This window comes from Aspergillus vadensis (assembly GCF_003184925.1).
Source record: "Aspergillus vadensis CBS 113365 unplaced genomic scaffold BO88scaffold_4, whole genome shotgun sequence".
In the NCBI taxonomy this organism is placed as follows: domain Eukaryota; kingdom Fungi; phylum Ascomycota; class Eurotiomycetes; order Eurotiales; family Aspergillaceae; genus Aspergillus; species Aspergillus vadensis.
The window spans coordinates 1,119,777-1,136,574 of NW_020292042.1; the positions used below are offsets into that span (position 1 = coordinate 1,119,777).

At 49.6% G+C, this 16,798-nt stretch overlaps 7 protein-coding genes across 7 annotated transcripts; 4 read left to right on the forward strand and 3 right to left on the reverse strand.

Moving 5' to 3' along the window:
- Nucleotides 1–50: 50 nt before the first annotated feature.
- On the forward strand, nucleotides 51–1,647 carry BO88DRAFT_476977 (cytochrome P450; the record flags this gene model as incomplete). The annotated part of the gene is made up of 1 exon (XM_025711958.1): nucleotides 51–1,647. The coding sequence occupies exon 1, from the start codon at nucleotides 124–126 to the stop codon at nucleotides 1,645–1,647; it is 1,524 nt and encodes a 507-aa protein (XP_025566104.1). The 5' UTR covers nucleotides 51–123.
- Nucleotides 1,648–1,851: 204 nt separating this feature from the next.
- Nucleotides 1,852–4,061, reverse strand: BO88DRAFT_485753 (chlorogenic acid esterase precursor). The gene is made up of 4 exons (XM_025712371.1): nucleotides 3,269–4,061; nucleotides 2,654–3,164; nucleotides 2,465–2,598; nucleotides 1,852–2,407 (listed from the first exon to the last, which is right to left on the reverse strand). Exons 1-4 carry the CDS (start codon nucleotides 3,784–3,786, stop codon nucleotides 2,044–2,046), a joined length of 1,527 nt encoding a protein of 508 aa, XP_025566105.1. The 5' UTR covers nucleotides 3,787–4,061; the 3' UTR covers nucleotides 1,852–2,043.
- Nucleotides 4,062–4,699: 638 nt separating this feature from the next.
- Nucleotides 4,700–5,556, forward strand: BO88DRAFT_476979 (uncharacterized protein). Its single transcript, XM_025711959.1, has one exon. The coding sequence runs from the start codon at nucleotides 4,850–4,852 to the stop codon at nucleotides 5,192–5,194; it is 345 nt and encodes a 114-aa protein (XP_025566106.1). The 5' UTR covers nucleotides 4,700–4,849; the 3' UTR covers nucleotides 5,195–5,556.
- Nucleotides 5,557–6,980: 1,424 nt separating this feature from the next.
- On the forward strand, nucleotides 6,981–9,230 carry BO88DRAFT_402550 (MDR family MFS transporter). The gene is made up of 4 exons (XM_025706127.1): nucleotides 6,981–7,277; nucleotides 7,327–7,664; nucleotides 7,716–8,175; nucleotides 8,238–9,230. Exons 1-4 carry the CDS (start codon nucleotides 7,047–7,049, stop codon nucleotides 8,961–8,963), a joined length of 1,755 nt encoding a protein of 584 aa, XP_025566107.1. The 5' UTR covers nucleotides 6,981–7,046; the 3' UTR covers nucleotides 8,964–9,230.
- Nucleotides 9,231–9,334: 104 nt separating this feature from the next.
- Nucleotides 9,335–10,908, reverse strand: BO88DRAFT_333180 (glycoside hydrolase family 76 protein; the record flags this gene model as incomplete). Its single annotated transcript, XM_025702753.1, has 4 exons — nucleotides 9,335–9,916; nucleotides 9,967–10,416; nucleotides 10,469–10,713; nucleotides 10,818–10,908. The coding sequence occupies 4 exons, from the start codon at nucleotides 10,906–10,908 to the stop codon at nucleotides 9,335–9,337; spliced, it is 1,368 nt and encodes a 455-aa protein (XP_025566108.1).
- A 1,666-nt stretch (nucleotides 10,909–12,574) lies between these two features.
- On the forward strand, nucleotides 12,575–13,570 carry BO88DRAFT_402553 (ureidoglycolate hydrolase). The gene has a single exon (XM_025706128.1). It carries the CDS (start codon nucleotides 12,695–12,697, stop codon nucleotides 13,457–13,459), a length of 765 nt encoding a protein of 254 aa, XP_025566109.1. The 5' UTR covers nucleotides 12,575–12,694; the 3' UTR covers nucleotides 13,460–13,570.
- Nucleotides 13,520–16,766, reverse strand: BO88DRAFT_210748 (mismatch repair ATPase MSH1). Its single transcript, XM_025701925.1, has 3 exons — nucleotides 16,374–16,766; nucleotides 15,374–16,295; nucleotides 13,520–15,321 (listed from the first exon to the last, which is right to left on the reverse strand). Exons 1-3 carry the CDS (start codon nucleotides 16,731–16,733, stop codon nucleotides 13,580–13,582), a joined length of 3,024 nt encoding a protein of 1,007 aa, XP_025566110.1. The 5' UTR covers nucleotides 16,734–16,766; the 3' UTR covers nucleotides 13,520–13,579.
- Nucleotides 16,767–16,798: the final 32 nt, after the last annotated feature.

Below are 16,798 nucleotides of genomic sequence, written 5' to 3' on the forward strand. Positions count from 1 at the left end.
GTTCCCGATCAGGCAACTCGGCGCCGAGCGTGCAAGTATATTAGCTTCATCTGGCATCGGGCTGCGTGACAGAAGATTGAGGCAGGATACTGCTTGCTATTTGGCTTCTGATATCAGCGCATCATGTACAATGAGAGTTTTGTCGTGCTTAGTATTCTTATCATTCTCAGGGCTGTCCTCGCCCCCATATACATATATCTTCGTGACCCTAAAGGTCTGAAGCGCTTCCCTGGAGTGTCAGTCGCTCCTTTAACTGATCTCTGGGGAGTATGGAAGCAATATCTTCGTACACGTACCGTGGCAGTTCATAAAGCACACCTCAAATATGGCAGCATTGTTCGAGTCGGGCCAACCCACGTCTCCTTTTCAACGCCTGAAGCAATTCGCGACATTTATGGTCACGGAACACCAGCACTGAAAGATGATTTTTACCAGACATTCAACTCGACTCACCTCAACGTATCTGACGCTCAGGATAGAGACATTCACAGCATCAAACGAAAGCGATTTGCCATCGCCTTCTCCCAGAAACGTATCGTCGAGCTCGAGCCTGTGGTTCAAGACCACCTGCAGCGTGTCTTTCGCATGCTGGACTCTCCCAACGGGAAAGAAGTGGACATGAAGCAGATGATGATGCACCTCATGTACAACCTCATCTTTGTCACATTCTTCCATCACGACCCCCACTTCATAGAGCGAGGTAGCACCAGTGTCATTATCAAAACACCGTCTGGGTCCCCATACAAAGGCGAAATTCACCGACTGCTCACTAGCGCCCTGCACATCTCCACCAGCCTCGGATGGGCACCGAAAGTCAGGGCCATGCTCAAGCATCTAACCTGCTGGCATTCAGGCTGGAACCACGGTACTCAGCTCCAACACATCACCACGTACTTTGTGCGCAAACGAGTAAACATGGACATTGAGCAAGTGGACGCAGGTCTCCCGCCACTAGACGATCTTATGACCACGCTCCTCTGGGACAGAAACCGCGAGCATCCCCTGTGTTTGGAACTGGGCGAGTTAGTGACAGAGGCCCAGAACCTCTTCAGTGCTGCCGGAGGAAACACAGAGATTGCCCTGACCAACATCATCTGGTACCTCGCCAGCAATCCACACGTTATCCAACGTCTTCGTGCGGAACTTGCAGATGCACTTCCGCCACACAATGATTCATCAGACCCCATATCATATGACCTGGTCAAAAACCTTCCCTATCTCCGTGCTTGTATCGACGAAGGCCTACGTCTTCGTCCCTCCATCCCCGGTGGTCTTCCTCGCGTTGTCCCGAAGGGAGGTATGATGGTGTCTGGTGAGTGGTTAGAAGAAGGCACCACTGTCTCTGTATCCACGCATACTATCCACCGCGATACGGATATCTTCGGTACCGATTCAGAGCGCTATATTCCCGAGCGGTGGTTGCAGCCTGGGTCGCGTGATATGCAGCGCGGGTTTTTGGCTTTCTCGCAGGGAGGAAGGGGATGTCTGGGACGAAATATTGCGTACTTTCAGATGCAATTGGTTATTGCGGCGTTAGTCTGGAGGTATGATCTTACCTTGAGGGAGGAAGGGTGGGAGTTGGAGACTATGGAGACGTTTAGTGGGCATACGGGGAACTTGCCTGTTGTTGTCACGAGACGGGAGTAGATTACGATGTCTTGGTATAGGAAGTATCATTAATAGCAATTGGGAAGGTGTACTATTTGAAAATTGCGTTCTCATGTATGTAATTAATTTGGGGCATGCCATTGTTACTCCGAAGCTTTAATATTTGCATACACGGAACATGGAAGGAGTTTAACAGATCTATATCAAGTAGCAATCACCATCCCTGGCGATGGTCTGTATATGAAGCGATGGTATAAAAGCTCAAACATGCCCTTTTGTCGTACCCCTCCCAGCTACCAAGCCTCCCTTAGGCTGGCTCAGTAACCCAGTTCTTTATATACCTAGTGTAGACTATTAATATAGTATGTACATGCGTCCAGTTCTGCCTCATATTCGGCTTTCTCCCAGCTCCTGCTGGCAGCGCAGCTGCTGAATTCATCCTATAGTTGGCTCGGGAATGCCAGCACACGGGGTCTCCAAAGTACTCATTGGCAGCAGACTCGTAACGGTCCCGTTGGCAGCAAACATCATCGCATACCCATCAGGATGATACGCTGGCCATCCCATTGCTGGGAGCGCATTGACCGGATCCCGCATGAACGCAAGATAGAGATCCTGCCAGTGGGATGCTACAGCGGTCTGGAAAGGTGTAGCGGGTCCGCCATACTCCGAGTATGTGCCAAATAGCAAGGGGAGTTCGGAGCTGTGGTAAGCTCCTTCCCAAGGCCGAGGGGAAGTGTTACTAAAGTTAGCCGTATTGAAGTAGCGGAAGGAGAGGGATGAGGTGTTGTAGCGAAGACTATATTATCAATAAACGATCAGTATTGAGCCCAAAACATGGGGTGGATAAACGCACTGCCCATTGTAGTTTGCCGGACAGAGCTGGGTGGTCACAGTCTCTTCGTGGACGTAGGTCATGTTTGGACCTTGGGGTCCTGCCCAAGCAACCAAAGAGGCTTCTTCATTGGCGTTGGTGCCGAAAATAGCGGGCTTGATGGCGAAACAATCAGCATATTCCGAGTAGCAGGAACGGTAGCCGACTCACAAGCTTTGAGTAATTTCCTGCATAAGCCCTAGCAGTGTAGTCTTCAAATTTGGTCACATTGTCCACAATAGTGGTGAACTTCAGAGTAGGACCGGTCGAGTACAGGGTGTAGTTTTCGTAGAACTGAATGATGGAGTCTGCGCTAACGTTCCTCATGCAAGCCAATTCTGCTCGAGGGGAGAGATTGCCGCAGCCCATGTGCTCAGCCACAAAGGTGAAGTTCGTATGCTCGACGTCCGCACTGGAACCGGTAGCAAAGACACTGCCTGAATGCATGATCAGGCCAGACACAATGGGATCATCGGGCCAGGCGTAGTTGTAATAGTCCGTGCTGGCTGCTCCAGAGCTCTGGCCCCAGAGAGTAATCTTGGATGGGTCTCCTCCAAAAGCAGCAATGTTATCTCGAACCCATTCAACGGCAAATCTTTGGTCAAGAAGTCCAAAGTTCAGGTTCTGCTGGGTCTCAGCCAGGCCTGCAGCGTTGGGGAAGCCGAAGATGTTGACCCGATAGCTAGAGTTGCAAGTGATCAGTTGCAATGCCGAGAAGGAGAGACATTCGATGCTAAGCACAAAACGGGTCCAAGCAATGGACAAAAAAAAGAAAAGAGGACTCACTTGATGGCAACGACAATATGAGACTGTGTCCTTTGGATCCAGTTACTCGGATTAAACCCGTTCGTCAAGAGCCCTCCCTCGTAGAACCCGCCGCCGAACATCCAGATCAACACTGGCAATGGCTCATCCGTCTCATTGACGGCATGCAATGGGCTCCAAACATTGAGAGTCAGGCAATCCTCTGATGTCGGTCCATATGGTTGGAGCCAAGGAGAGTCAAACGTATACACAGACGGGTCTGTCTTTGTGGTTAAGGGATATTGCGGGCAAGAAGGCCCGATCTTCGTGGCATCAATGATACCCTCTGCAGGCTTCGTCTGGGGAGGCGCAAATCGTAGTTCGTTCACAGGAGGTGCTGCAAACGGAACTCCAAGGAACTGCGCAACATCCGGAGCTGAACCATTGACCATGCCATACAGTCGCCCAACGGTTGTATCGACAGTTAGACGAGATGCTGCTGCAGCCACTGCAGAAAGCTGAGCTGCAGCAACGAAGAAGCTGAAGGCTTTTACCCCCATCTTTAAGCTGCAGTTTCCACTGGTAGGTTCAATCGGGTCGACAGCAGAGAAGCAATGACCTCAACGCCATGTTAAAAGTGACATACGGCCATACTAATACTTCTAAGTTCTTGATAGCATGATGCTTGATGGCTTTCTCTTTTCCGAGGACGGCAAGCTAGTAGATTCTGCATTGGCCGCCAATGCGTCATTTTTGCCGTCAACTCCACATCTGCAGATGGACCAGACGCGGAGAATCCCCGAAAACTGGGGAAGGGACTTCCAGGGTCTCCCGCATTGGTCCGGAGTGTGGATTTAAACTCCTCGAAGGAACAGTTCGGTAGGATAACTCCGGCAGACGAGCAGGCGGAGTTCAAGCCTATTTTGACTTAGCAGACACCTCGCGTCGCTTACACGCCTATCCGTATAGCCGATGCACCAATACTCCGATCGTTCGAGAGGCCATATGGAGCCGGAAATGGATCTAGGGAAAAGAATAAAGCCGGTGCGAGGTTTTTACCTAACTACTGGTAGAATGCAAGCATGGTGCTCACCATCTGGACGTTGATTGTTGCATTAAAGCAATCAGCTTTCCTGGCGGATTCCGTTGCTTCGTTGGGGAGATGAGACATATGAACATAAATAATGGTGATGCTTACTAATAATCAGTGCATAAATACTCTTAAATCGCTCTCCGGTCTTCGTTTCCTCACTGTCCCTCTATCAATCTATCACCCTTACGCAGTTCCCTTTACTGCGAGACAGTATCATAATACAACTTAAAAAAACACAGCCCGAAGGTAATTTGCTGACAACAATGATGAGACTCATGATGCCGAGTTTGCTAGCGTTCATTGATCCCATATGGTCTTCTCTTTACTTCGTCTACTTTTCCCTAAGTAGCCTCTTTACAGCAATACTCCCTCGTTATAGACACAATGTCGTCGCTCGGAAGCAGAGACAGACGCAGTAATCTCCAATCGTATCATGTGTGATTCACTGCTTCCTTACCACTTCTAATTAGAAGACAGCCAGGCAATCAACAGTAGAAAGAAGCAACCCGCCCAAGCCTTATCCCCAAGAAATGACCTACATATGTGGTTCTGAGTTGACAAAAGGAGGAGATTCCTCGAGTCTCAGCAAGATACCGGAAGCACGTCTAGGAGAAGTAATATATGTTACCAAAGGCAAAACCTTGGCATGGGGAGGAACCGCTATTCTTGAGCGATTGCCTTCTGGTGCCGTTATGAAGACACCTATTCCAAGTCCATACTGCCCTCCTGAAGAAGAAGACTATCGTCGTAATATGCGACTTGAGGCCAAGATTTATGCAATGATGGGAGAACATCCATGTGTTCCCAAGATATTGAATTGGGATCAAGAAACTTGCTACCTCACTATGATATATATGGATAATGGGAATCTCTAAGAATACATTCAACAGAACATGACATATCTAACTATCAACTTCGACTCCAATGGTGTAAACAGATTGCTAAAGCACTCGGTGCTCTCCATGCTCATTACATCAAACACTGATCTTTCGCCGAGAAATTTCCTTCTCGACTCGAGCCTCAATGTCAAAAATCTGGTGGCGCATCACTATGTGGTTCAGAACCCTCAGCTACACCGGCAACAAGATTATGACCTCCTGGCTATGACTGGGATGTCCCTTCGGCTTATGGAGACGACATTTTCGGCCTTGGGTCTCTAATTTACTCTATAATGACAGGCACTTATCCCTACAAGGACATCCTCAGTGATGAAGTTAAGAAGCTATATGGAGTTCAATAATTTCCTGATATTTCTAACGTCTTATGTGGTTTTGCGATTTCACAGTGTTGGCATGGACAGATCCATTCGGCCCAGGCGGTTCATGACGCCGTTGCAGCTGTGGAAGTCGAGTATCTGCCATAAGTGATTTCCTTTAGGTCCAACAGCTTCCGTCCAAGCCACTCATATTCATCGAGTGTCGCGCTCTGCAAATCCCTCATCTCTGTGGTCTGGGCACTGGCTTCGAGTGATTGGTTGGCCAAGGTGCTTTTCTTTCGGATAGGGGCAAGTTCGTCTAGTTGCTGCGTAAGTGGGACAAAATTCTCTATGCAAGATACGCCTGACTCTGGTGCAAGAAGCAGGGCATTTCGTATAGCGAGTCGTTGTATTGTGGATCTCACATATTTTTTATGCACGTCTGTATGACTAGAGTAGAAACTTAACCGAAGCTCGCCTTTGCTTGAAAGTGTTTCTTCTTTGAAAAGGAGTAAGATCTCAATTATCTTTTACCTCCTGTGTGTATTTTGCGGTTTCTAGCTGCTTGAGAGCCTTGTCTGCCTTGCATAGGTGTCGATTAGCACCTCACATCTCACAACATCCACTGTATGTTCCGTATCATGTCTGAGAAGGCTACAGCTCGACGCATATTCGGTATGGGATTCTCGCAAATATGGTTCCAGCTAGGACTAATCATTTTTATTCGGTTACGGTCGCCTATTACTAGGATGCGAGACACCGGCTGGACCAATCCATCTCAGCCTGCCCAGAAAGTGCGCCTTTATCACTGCAGCAGGCAAGTGGGCTCAGGCTAAGATTGTTAGGGGAAGTCCCAGCAGAAAACCAATGGAAACTCAATGAAGATCCAATAAAGATCCAATAAAGATCCAATAAAGATCCAATAAAGATCCAATAAAGATCCAATAAAGATCCTATGGATGTCCATCGAAAATCCATCCCGCTCCTTCCCTCATTTCTAATTCAGCCTTATTCAAAATAGCCCTATTTCGTAACAGGTGCACAATAAAGCCTGATGATGTAACTTCATATTGGGCTAGGAAGATAATGCATTTTACTCATACTAGTAGTACTGCTACTAAACCGTTCTCACTAGATCATACTACTAAAACGAATGGTATTAGTACTATGCGCCAGCAGAGTGGAGCTGTCAACCGCCCCGGATGAACTGTCATGCAATTGATGTGGGGATTACGCCTCCCATACAATCAGTACTAAGCGACGAGGAGCCTGCAGCGTACATAAGCATTGTGTCTGTGAGATCGCTCTACTTCTACTTACTAACTCGGCAAAGAAGGGATGAAAGAAGGGATGAGAAGGGAGGATGAGAGAATATCGGCAAACGGGAACCCCAGCCAAGACACAGACAAACTGAACAAACAGCCGTGACTCAATCTTTTCGCCCTTCATCCATCTTCCCCATCCTATTCTTCTCCTCGCCAGAATCTTTACAGGTTGATATTGGCGTTCCAGTCCTTGAAGTAGAGGTCCCAATGGCGTTGGGTTCTTCTAGAGACTCGATTGGTGCCGATCGGCAGCCATTCGAAATGCTATCCACGCCCGGAACCGTGAGCGAGAACTATGGACCTGATCAATGCGGTTCGGAGAATATAGTATCCAATGCACCAGATCTAGAAACTCCCTCACAGAATCTTCAGTCCGAACCCGGGATTCCTGGGCCTCGCAGTAATTGGAAGATCTTTGCAACTATGCTTGCCCTTTCGGTGTGTCGCTCTCTAGATTTTATTTTAACACCCTGCTTATAAGATGTAGCTTGCGCTCTTTATTTCCGCACTTGATCAGACCATTGTGGCTACTGCCACACCAACGATCTCGTCCGATCTGCATTCAGCATCCGGATATGTATGGATTGGTGGTGCCTATCTCCTTGCTAACGCCGCCAGTTCCAACATCTGGGCCAATTTGTCCGATATCTGGGGGCGAAAGCCTATCCTCCTCTCAGCCGTTGCTCTATTCTTTGTAGCATCGATCATCTGCGCCAAAGCCAATGGTATGCCCATGCTGATTACCGGCCGTGGCATACAAGGTATAGCTGGTGGTGGTCTCATCCAGCTGATTACAATTACCATTTCTGATTTGTTCAGCGTCAGGTACTGCTCACACCTCTTATCTTGTCTGGTCTGTAGCTGACATTAAGATAGACTCCGCAGTCTGTTCCTCGGACTGATCGAGTTCATCTGGGCCATCGCTGGTGCCTTAGGGCCGATCGTGGGTGGGGCTTTCACCCAATCTGTTTCATGGAGGTGGATTTTCTGGATCAATCTTCCCGTCTGTGGAACGGCCTTTGTGCTGCTCTATGTGTTCCTGGATATACACAATCCGAGGACTCCAATCCTGGCCGGTATCAAAGCCATAGATTGGTGGGGGAGCTTCTCCATGCTCGCACTCATCATCCTCTTGCTGCTAGGTTTAGACTTTGGCGGCGCCACATTCCCCTGGGGCTCTCCCAAGGTAATCTGCCTCATCGTCTTCGGCTGTCTGATGTCGTTCGCCTTCATCTACAGTGAGAAGAAGCTAGCCAAATACCCCCTCATGCCCCTTGGCGTATTCAGGAACCGGTCCAACGTCGCCTGCTTCCTAGTCGACTTCACACATGGCTTTGTACGACCCTCCACCAACCTCCTCACATCAATCACACCGCTAATCCTTCCCCTCCCCACCAGGCCTACCTCGGAGCAGAATACTACCTCCCACTCTACTTCCAATCCGCCAAAGAATCCACCCCATTCCGCTCCGGCGTCCTAATCCTCCCCTTCGTCCTAACCGAAGCAGCATTCAGTCTCTTCTCCGGCCTCCTCATCCACCGCACGGGCCGCTACCTCGAAATCATCTGGGCCGGCACCGCCCTCGTAGTTCTCGGAGTAGGCCTCTTCACCAACTACAGCGCCACCTCCTCCCTCGGAAAAATCGTCGGCTACCAAATCACCGCAGGCATGGGATGCGGAATGCTCTTCTTCCCACCTCTCCTCGCCCTCCAAAGCAACATCACCCAGGCCAACACCGCCAGCGCAACCGCCACCTTCGGCTTCATCCGCAACGTCGCAATGGCCATGTCCGTAGTCCTCGGGGGCGTGGTGTTCCAGAACAGCATGGACATGCGACAGGGCGGCCTCAAGGCTGCGGGGCTGTCCTCGTCGCTATTGGCTGAGTTCTCTGGCACGGAGGCGGCAGCTAATGTTGAAGCCGTCCGCGCGGTCCAGGATCCGACTCAGCGACAGGCTGTGGCGGATGCCTATGCGTGGAGTCTTCGTAATATGTGGATTATGTATGCTTGTCTCGCTGCTTGTGGATTCGTTGCTAGTGTGTTTATCACTCGTCAGCATCTTAGCGAGGAGCATGTGGAGACGAAGACGGGGTTGAAGGAGAAGCAGCCCGTGTTGGAGCAGTAGGTTATTTCCCTTGCAGAGGGATGTTTTGTGTTTTGTGATAATATTCACCTGGCAAACAATATCTATTGCCCCTTGGAAAAACTAAAAGTTTATGCCGTTTTTAGTTTATATACCATACATACATCATACCGTGTTTCTGGCAGTTGATGGATGCGATGCAATTATTAGCAAGTTGATGTACATACATACGAGAATATTCAAATCATTGCTCATTCGTATTCGAAGAATACTCTAGACAGCAATACTCCTGGACTGTGTCATATAGACCTTCATCTTATATATTAATAGTGTTTGCAATGATGCTTTTGCAGACATATCTTCGTCTAATTATTTACACAATATATACAAAACTAACGCCAATAATGGTATCATTAACCGAGCATCAACCACGCCATCAAGCCAATCCAACCCCCAGCAAAAACAACTGTCACGATGCCCGCTCCCGCGCGGTCTCCCGTGGTGATCGTGCTTAGAATGGTCTTGTCATCGGAGCTGTCATCGGTTCCGGCCGACGGATTGCTGGTGCTGTTGCCTCCCGTGCTGGAAGTCAACGGTGCAGACGAGGAGTCGAAGGCGATCATATTCGACGAGAAGACGCTGGTAACGCTCATTTGTTCCTCGAGTCCGCTCCAGCCATCCCAGGTACTGTTCCACCATCGCACGCCGCAGGTGTTGTTACCATACCCGGTGCAGGTTGCGGCAGCGCCCTGGGCAGATCCTTGCAGCTTGGGCAGGATTCTATTGTAGGTGGACGGAACCAGTAGGGCAGTGTAGGCGAGCCAGGCAGACACCAGACCCTTGAAGATGATTTCATTGTCGTTACACACCTCTGTCGGTTCGCATAGAATCTCCGTTAGGATTTCACCGCCGTGGCTCGCCGGGAAGAACTTGTCCAACGTGCGATTCAGCAGGCCATCGACGGCGTTCATCCATTTGGTGCTGGTACCGTTGGTCTGTGATAGGTTAGGAGTTGATCGTTTCTCGATGCGGTGGGCTCACCTACGTAATTATACATGTACGCAGCTCCTCCAAGATAAGCACCGTAGTTGTAGCTCCACTGGTTATCGCCCTGGGTACTGCAGTCGTTTGTCGTCGATGTAGAGTCAGCGACGTTCCAGGTTGAGTTGCTCAAAAGCGGCGTCGTGGTCGACCAGTCCCAGATGCGCTCTGCCCAGTCATAGTAGGTCTGGTTGTTAGTATAACGCGCCAGCCGAGCCGACAGTTGAAACAGACCACCGTTGGAAATGGCGTTTTTCATGGTATAACCGGATTCGTAGGTGTAAATCTGCCACCGCATACCCCCGTCGCAGGTAGAATTATCCCAGCGGGCGACCTGGGTATTGAAGACACCCTGCGCCAGCGAAAGCCAGGAGTATCCGTCACTAGAGTCGGGAAAGTTCAGTTCGGCACCAGTCATAGCGGCCAAACCCCAGAACATTTGATCGTCGTTTCCCTGGATGCCTTCATTAGTTGGGAAGGGGGCTGCCATAAAGCGAGGAACTCACAATGTAGCTACTCCAGTTTGCCGGCATGAAATCACAATCGCCCGACTGCCACTGCATGCCCTGAATGACTTCCTGGTTGTAGGTAGAGTCCCCCGTGTAGTGATAGTATTGCATGAGCGTCATGAACATGGCGCCACCCTCCCACCAAGTATTGGGGATCTTGCCCGGAATTTCGCCAGATTCATTTCCTTTGTAATGCTTCATCATGCCGTAGGCGGCGGTTGATGCTGCATTCTTAATCGAATCTGTGAACGAGAGCGGTTAGGTTCATCTGCGGTTGGGTTGCGGAGATCGAGCCATCAACCATATATCAGGCCCGATTAGCTACCACGGCTTAAAAGTCACATACCCTCGCTGCTGATATCAAGACTGATACCTTGGGCCCCAAGTACCGCTAGGGCCAGAATCAGCACACATCTTAACCACTGATTCCCCGCCATTGGAAGGATGATCACAACGGCACAATCACAGGATATCGATACAAGATAAGGAACGGAAATCCGAAAGCGAACAGGAGGCAAAGACTAGCGAACTGGGGAAGGCATTTCAACGCCTTTGACTGGATCGGAACTGGTGGGCAAAGAGTTCACCTTATGAGACTGGATTGGCGCCAACAGAAAAGTGACTGCCTAAGCCGGAGTCGTCACCCTCCGCACCAGCGTACGTCAACCAACAATCTGCCATTTCTTGTCCGAATAAATTTTGCATGCCTTAAGTCCGACCTCAATCCAGCTAAGGCTAGCTCGAAATTCTTTTTCCGGTACCTGGTGCGTCACACTATTGCTCCAAGAAATATAAGGAGACCAGAATCCCGGTGAAGACCGAGTTTCAGTAGTGTGTTTTCCAGACTATCAATTGGCAGCTGATGAGTATACTCATTTTGATTGCATAATTCGAGGGAAAGAATCCACTCGTTTTCCACAAAGCATTGGACAAACCTGCGCCGAGGAAGATGCCCAGACAAACTGGCATCCAAAATCCGAACTACTGACGAGTCTCTGTGGAGCCCAAGCGAAGCGCGATAACGCTTTCAGCCTTTCAGGCCGGGAGATTCCACTGCCGATCCACTACCGTGAAGTCGGTTTTACTCGTCGGTTTTTTGGTTTTTTTGCCAGCCCCGATGGATCGCCCCGATTAGTCAGAGGCTTAGCCTCACGTGGCAGTCCTTTGGCTGACTCAGCTGATCCTGCATGTCTGAAGAAAACTGACGGATTCTAGCAAATTGTTCACGAGAATAAAGCATCAAAGGTAAGGAGTTGATGGTTTCGCTATCAGGAAGACAATTCGGTGTGCTTGTGTGTTAAGGTGATGGTGAAGAACTCCAGTACTGTTTCAGCACTTCGTCTGCCAGCATCAATTGGATGGCTTGTAGTAGTGTGCATAGTACTATCTCTGAATATATCATATCTGGAGCTAAACACTGCTGCTGGATTGCGTGTATTCTGAGATCTATCACACACTTGATATGATCACGAATTGTATTGCTCTGAGTTCAATTATAAATCACCGTGAACAAACATCCGTGGCATCATGAGGACATTCATAATAAAACTAATTGCATAAGCGAAGCCGAAGAGGTGAAGACAGACGGAAGAGAAAGAGGAAAGAGGAATGTAGAGGAACCCGATCACCTGACCTTATAGATAGGTTACATTTGGAAGTGACCAACCATTGAAACCGGGACAATAATTCAAGATCAAATGCGGTCATGAAATGACACTTGTTAACCTTTCAAACGCCCGTCATCCCTTGCATTGCGACCCGCATCTCAATGTGCCAGAATGCAAGTGACGGGCCCGGGAAGAAGTGCTAAACTTCCGGTAAGGAGGAAGAACTACTTCCAAAAATACATCTCCCAGAACAAGAATTGGGATCTTTCCCATGTTCCACACATGATGTTATCAATGATAAAAGACCCTTTCTAATAGCTGAGCAACGTTGATCTACTCCTCTTCTCCAACCCAATTAATCTGACGTCGGGCCCTTCCGACCGCCGATCTTAGCGTCGATACTATGACGGCGACTCCCGATGCCCTTCTGGGGTACTTAGGTAACAAATCACCTCATCACCGCATCTCTTCTCTTCTCCTCTCATTATTCCCCATCTATCAATCACTCAATTCGACCATTCGGGCAGGTCCCCTACCTTCAATATTTCCTTCAAACTGTACATTATTTCTCCCTGCAAATAATCGAAAAAGATCATATACCTCCAACACAAGAACAATGCCACCACCGACCCTCACCACCAATCCACTCCTCAACCTCACCCCCGCCCCCCTCACCCCAGAGGCCTTCTCCGACTTCGGCACAGCCATATCATCTCCCCTAGCTCGCAACATCACCACTCCTCCCCCAGAGAGTACCCTGAAAACGCTATCTCCCGTCCCCGTCCTCGCCAATCAATCCTCCGCCCTGAAGTACAGCCCGATCGGTCCAATGACTGATAATTACTCCACCGCTCCGAGCGGCCAGCCCTCTTCCGCCCGCATGACGATGTTCTCGTGCTTTCCGCGCAAACTCCGCCCTGTCGCCCATAAAAACGTAAATGTGTTTGATGTGCGCATTCTGGAAAGACACCCCTACACTACGCAGACTTTCACTCCGATTGATTTGTCGAGTCAGGTGAAGACGTCAGGCGCGGGAGGTGAGGTGGAGGAGGAGCCGTTCTACTTGGTTATTGTGGCGCCAACATTGAAGGGCACTACGGCTACTGCGAGGACGGACGATGGGAAGACTGTGAACGTGGTTGATCCGCCGGATTTGAGTCGCTTGAGGGCCTTTGTGGCTAGGGGTGGTCAGGCGGTTACGTATGGGGCGGGAACGTGGCATGCGCCTATGGTGGTTATTGGGAAGAGGAGGGTAGATTTTGTGGTGGTGCAGTTTATGAATGGGGTTGGGGATGAGGATTGTCAGGAGGTGAGGTTTGGGGAGGGCATCGCTGTAGAAGTATCGGGTGAGGGAACTAAGAAGGCTCTGGCGAAGCTTTGAGAACGGTTGCAGTAAGGGTTGAAGCCTCTGCGGGGGATATGGTTCATTGTACCTTCTTATCAAAATGGCTATTGTACATAGATTGTGAATGATATGAAATTACTGATGGCATGGGCAGTTTCAGGCTCCGTTTGCTGTATGTTTTGGTGTCGTTTTCTCTTCCCATTGTGGGCTGTTGTTGTGGCCAGAGAATCGCTGACGCACGCTCTTTGCCATTTCAATGGCCTCCCTGGGTAGTCCGGCCAACTGAGCGACTTTCAATGCATGCGACTCGCGGTTCACACCCTTGCATAGTCGATGGACGAATGAGAATGATCCAGAAGCGGATTCCTTGACATCAGTGCAGTATCTGCCGAGGTTGTCAAAGTCGTGGGTCATGTCGGCAAGGACATGGAAATGAGTCGCAAAGAGTGTCCGGCATTTGTTATGATAATGCAGGTGATGTAAGCATGCAAAACTGACGGCAGTTCCGTCTTCTGGTGTGGTCCCACGCCCGACCTCGTCCATGATGACAAACGAGCGCGAGGTTGCTTGTTTGAGAATAGCTGCTGTTTCCAGCATCTCCACCATGAACGTGGACTGGTCTCGGAACAGATCATCGGCGGCTCCGATGCGACTGAAGATCTGGTCAACCAAGCCAATCTCTGCGTACGCCGCAGGGACAAATGACCCGACCTGGGCTAGTATAGTGATGAGTGCGTTTTGTCGCAGAAATGTGCTTTTACCTGCCATGTTGGGACCAGTCACTAGCCATATACGCTCTGGGCCTCCGAGAAAGCAATCATTGCTGACAAAGCGTCGGCCTTGCTCCTCAAGCCCAAGTTTGACTGTGGGATGACGTCCGCCCACAATCTTGTGGCTCGTGCCTTCGTTGAGGATCGGGCGCACTAGTTGCTGTTCCTGCGCTAATGTTGCAAATGAGCATGCGACATCGAGTTCGTCCATAACGGCTGCATTGCGTCGGATTTTGACAAGATTGAGGATGACCTCCCGACGCAGATGCTCAAAGATCACTTGTTCTTCTTGACGGATCTGAGCCCTCACTTGATCCATCTGACCGCCTAGCTCTGTCCAGGCTGGTAAGTAGAACGACCTCGTCGACTTGGTGGCCGAGACATTTCGTGTTACTCCAAGTTCCTCCAATGATTTTTGGGTGATTTTAGCCCCCTTGACATGGCATATGTGACCTAATCCCGGAGTCCACTTGAGTGTTAGCGCAGATGAACCCACCGACTCGCGGAGACGCTGTGTTAGCTCCGACTTTGCAGTATGTAATTGCCCTAACTCCTGATGGAGTTCACTTAAAGCTTGGCTTGCATCTCGTCTCATGATCCAGGTATCGGCAATCGTCCCCTCATCCGCAGCTGCGTTAGACCGATCACTACTTTTTGTCTTGACTTTCTTCGGTAGTGCAGCCATGTCCTCTGGTATACCCTCATTCAGAGTGACAGATTGTGCTAGAAGTGCTGCCTCTGCAGCTGTGTCGTCTTCAATGCGCTGCTTCTGCAGCAGACCCTCCTCGTCAATTGCCGCCAGGATTTTGTCAGCTAAGACTGTAGGCCCATCCATGTGGATTCGGTCGACCATAATTCCAATACTGCGCTTGGTTTGGCTGTCAACCTCGCTATGCCACTTTCTTGATAGAACCTGTCGGATTTCCTTGGAGGCTTCAATTGCCCTCGAAAGACAGATCAGATCATCAGGGTCACCCCGGCCAAGTGTAAATTTTTGAACTAGACGTTGGGCATCATAACTGCGTTTGAGGAACTGAATCACATTGTCATGCAGATCACGGTCTTCGATGAATATCGAAACTAGGTCAAGCCGTTCGTTGATTATCGACAGAGAAGTGGAAGGCGACGCTGCCACAATATTAGAATTTGGAGAATGGTTAAGAGATATTGTTCGGCATACTTAAACGGTCTCTCAGCAAACGTGCTCCACTCTTGGTAGAAGTCCGCCGCACTGCATGAAGTAGGCTTCCTTTCCCAAAGCCATCACGAGCAGTCTCCAGAATTTCTAGACCTCTCAAGCTATTCCGGTCAATGCTCATTGACTCGTCCAAATGTCGGCGACGAGGAGGCTGAAGCTTCATATTCAAGCCTTGCAATTGAACCCGGATATACTCTAAAAGACTATACCCGGCGGCAACTTCTTCACGCGTAAATGTTTCTGCAGCGGCGTCTGACACAGGGGCTTCAAGCATAGCTTCCCATCGGGCCATGGGCGCAACCTTTTTCGGAAATTGGAAGAAAGTCATCAATCGTTGGTCGTGTCCAATCAATAACTGCAGCTCCTGTCCGACTACATCCTGGAGACCTTGGTCCACGAGTATCTCTCGGGCGCCAATCCTGGCGATAGCAGACGGTAGCATCTGTGCAGTAGTTACCTGCGTAAAAAAGTCGCCTGTGGAGAGGTCCAACCAGGACAAGCCTACGTTTTGGGATGCGGATAATAGGACGTGCTGTTGCGAAGATGAGGCATCCTGTTGCTTCAACTGCTCCTCCAGCGAAGATTTATCAATGTAGACGGCCAACAAAAAATTATTTTCGGAAGGATCCATGAACTTCTCATCAATTAATGTGCCAGGTGTGATGATTCTGGCCACCTTACGATCGAAGAGAAGACCTCCGGATCGGAGCTTGTCTTCTGCGGCATTCGGAAATTCTTCGCTAACAGCCACGTACTTGTTCAGGTCCTGAACAAGGATCTTTAGGAAACGGTCTAGCTGGAAGAAAGGAAAACCAGCCATAGGAACAGGGCCTGCACTGGTCTTCTTAGAGGCAAGCTTAAGATTGAGCAGTGGGGCGAATTCTTCAGCTTGCTCGAAATAGAGCTAAGACAAGGTTAGAAATACTCTTTAAAAGATCTGTATTCTATGGATCTTGAAGGAGTTTAAAGCTGGTAGTCATACCTCGTAGAAACCGCCTACTCTAGTCAAGATCACGCAATTTTTGAACTTCTGCATATTGTTCCAATGTCCTTGGACGACAGCCGGATATTTAGGGGCATCATCCACCACTTCCTGATAAGGCTGCAGCTTCAAAGCCCCCTGGGGCAGATCTTTCAACTTTACAGTAGTCTTCGTTTTGGCGCCTCGCCGCGGCACCGAGTAACAAGTTACCTTGGGGAGAAGCGTAGACGGTCGCCGGGCATGATGGCAGATGGTCCTGTGTACATGGCAACGATATGGTGGGAATATGTCAGGTCTAGCAATTAAACGAGCTTGATACTGACATAGGTAGGACATATGTAGTCCATGAGCGCGCATCATCCCGTATCAGCGCGTTGTCTGCGGCGCGTTGAGAGAAAGGGACTAAGCAACTATACAATGTGATG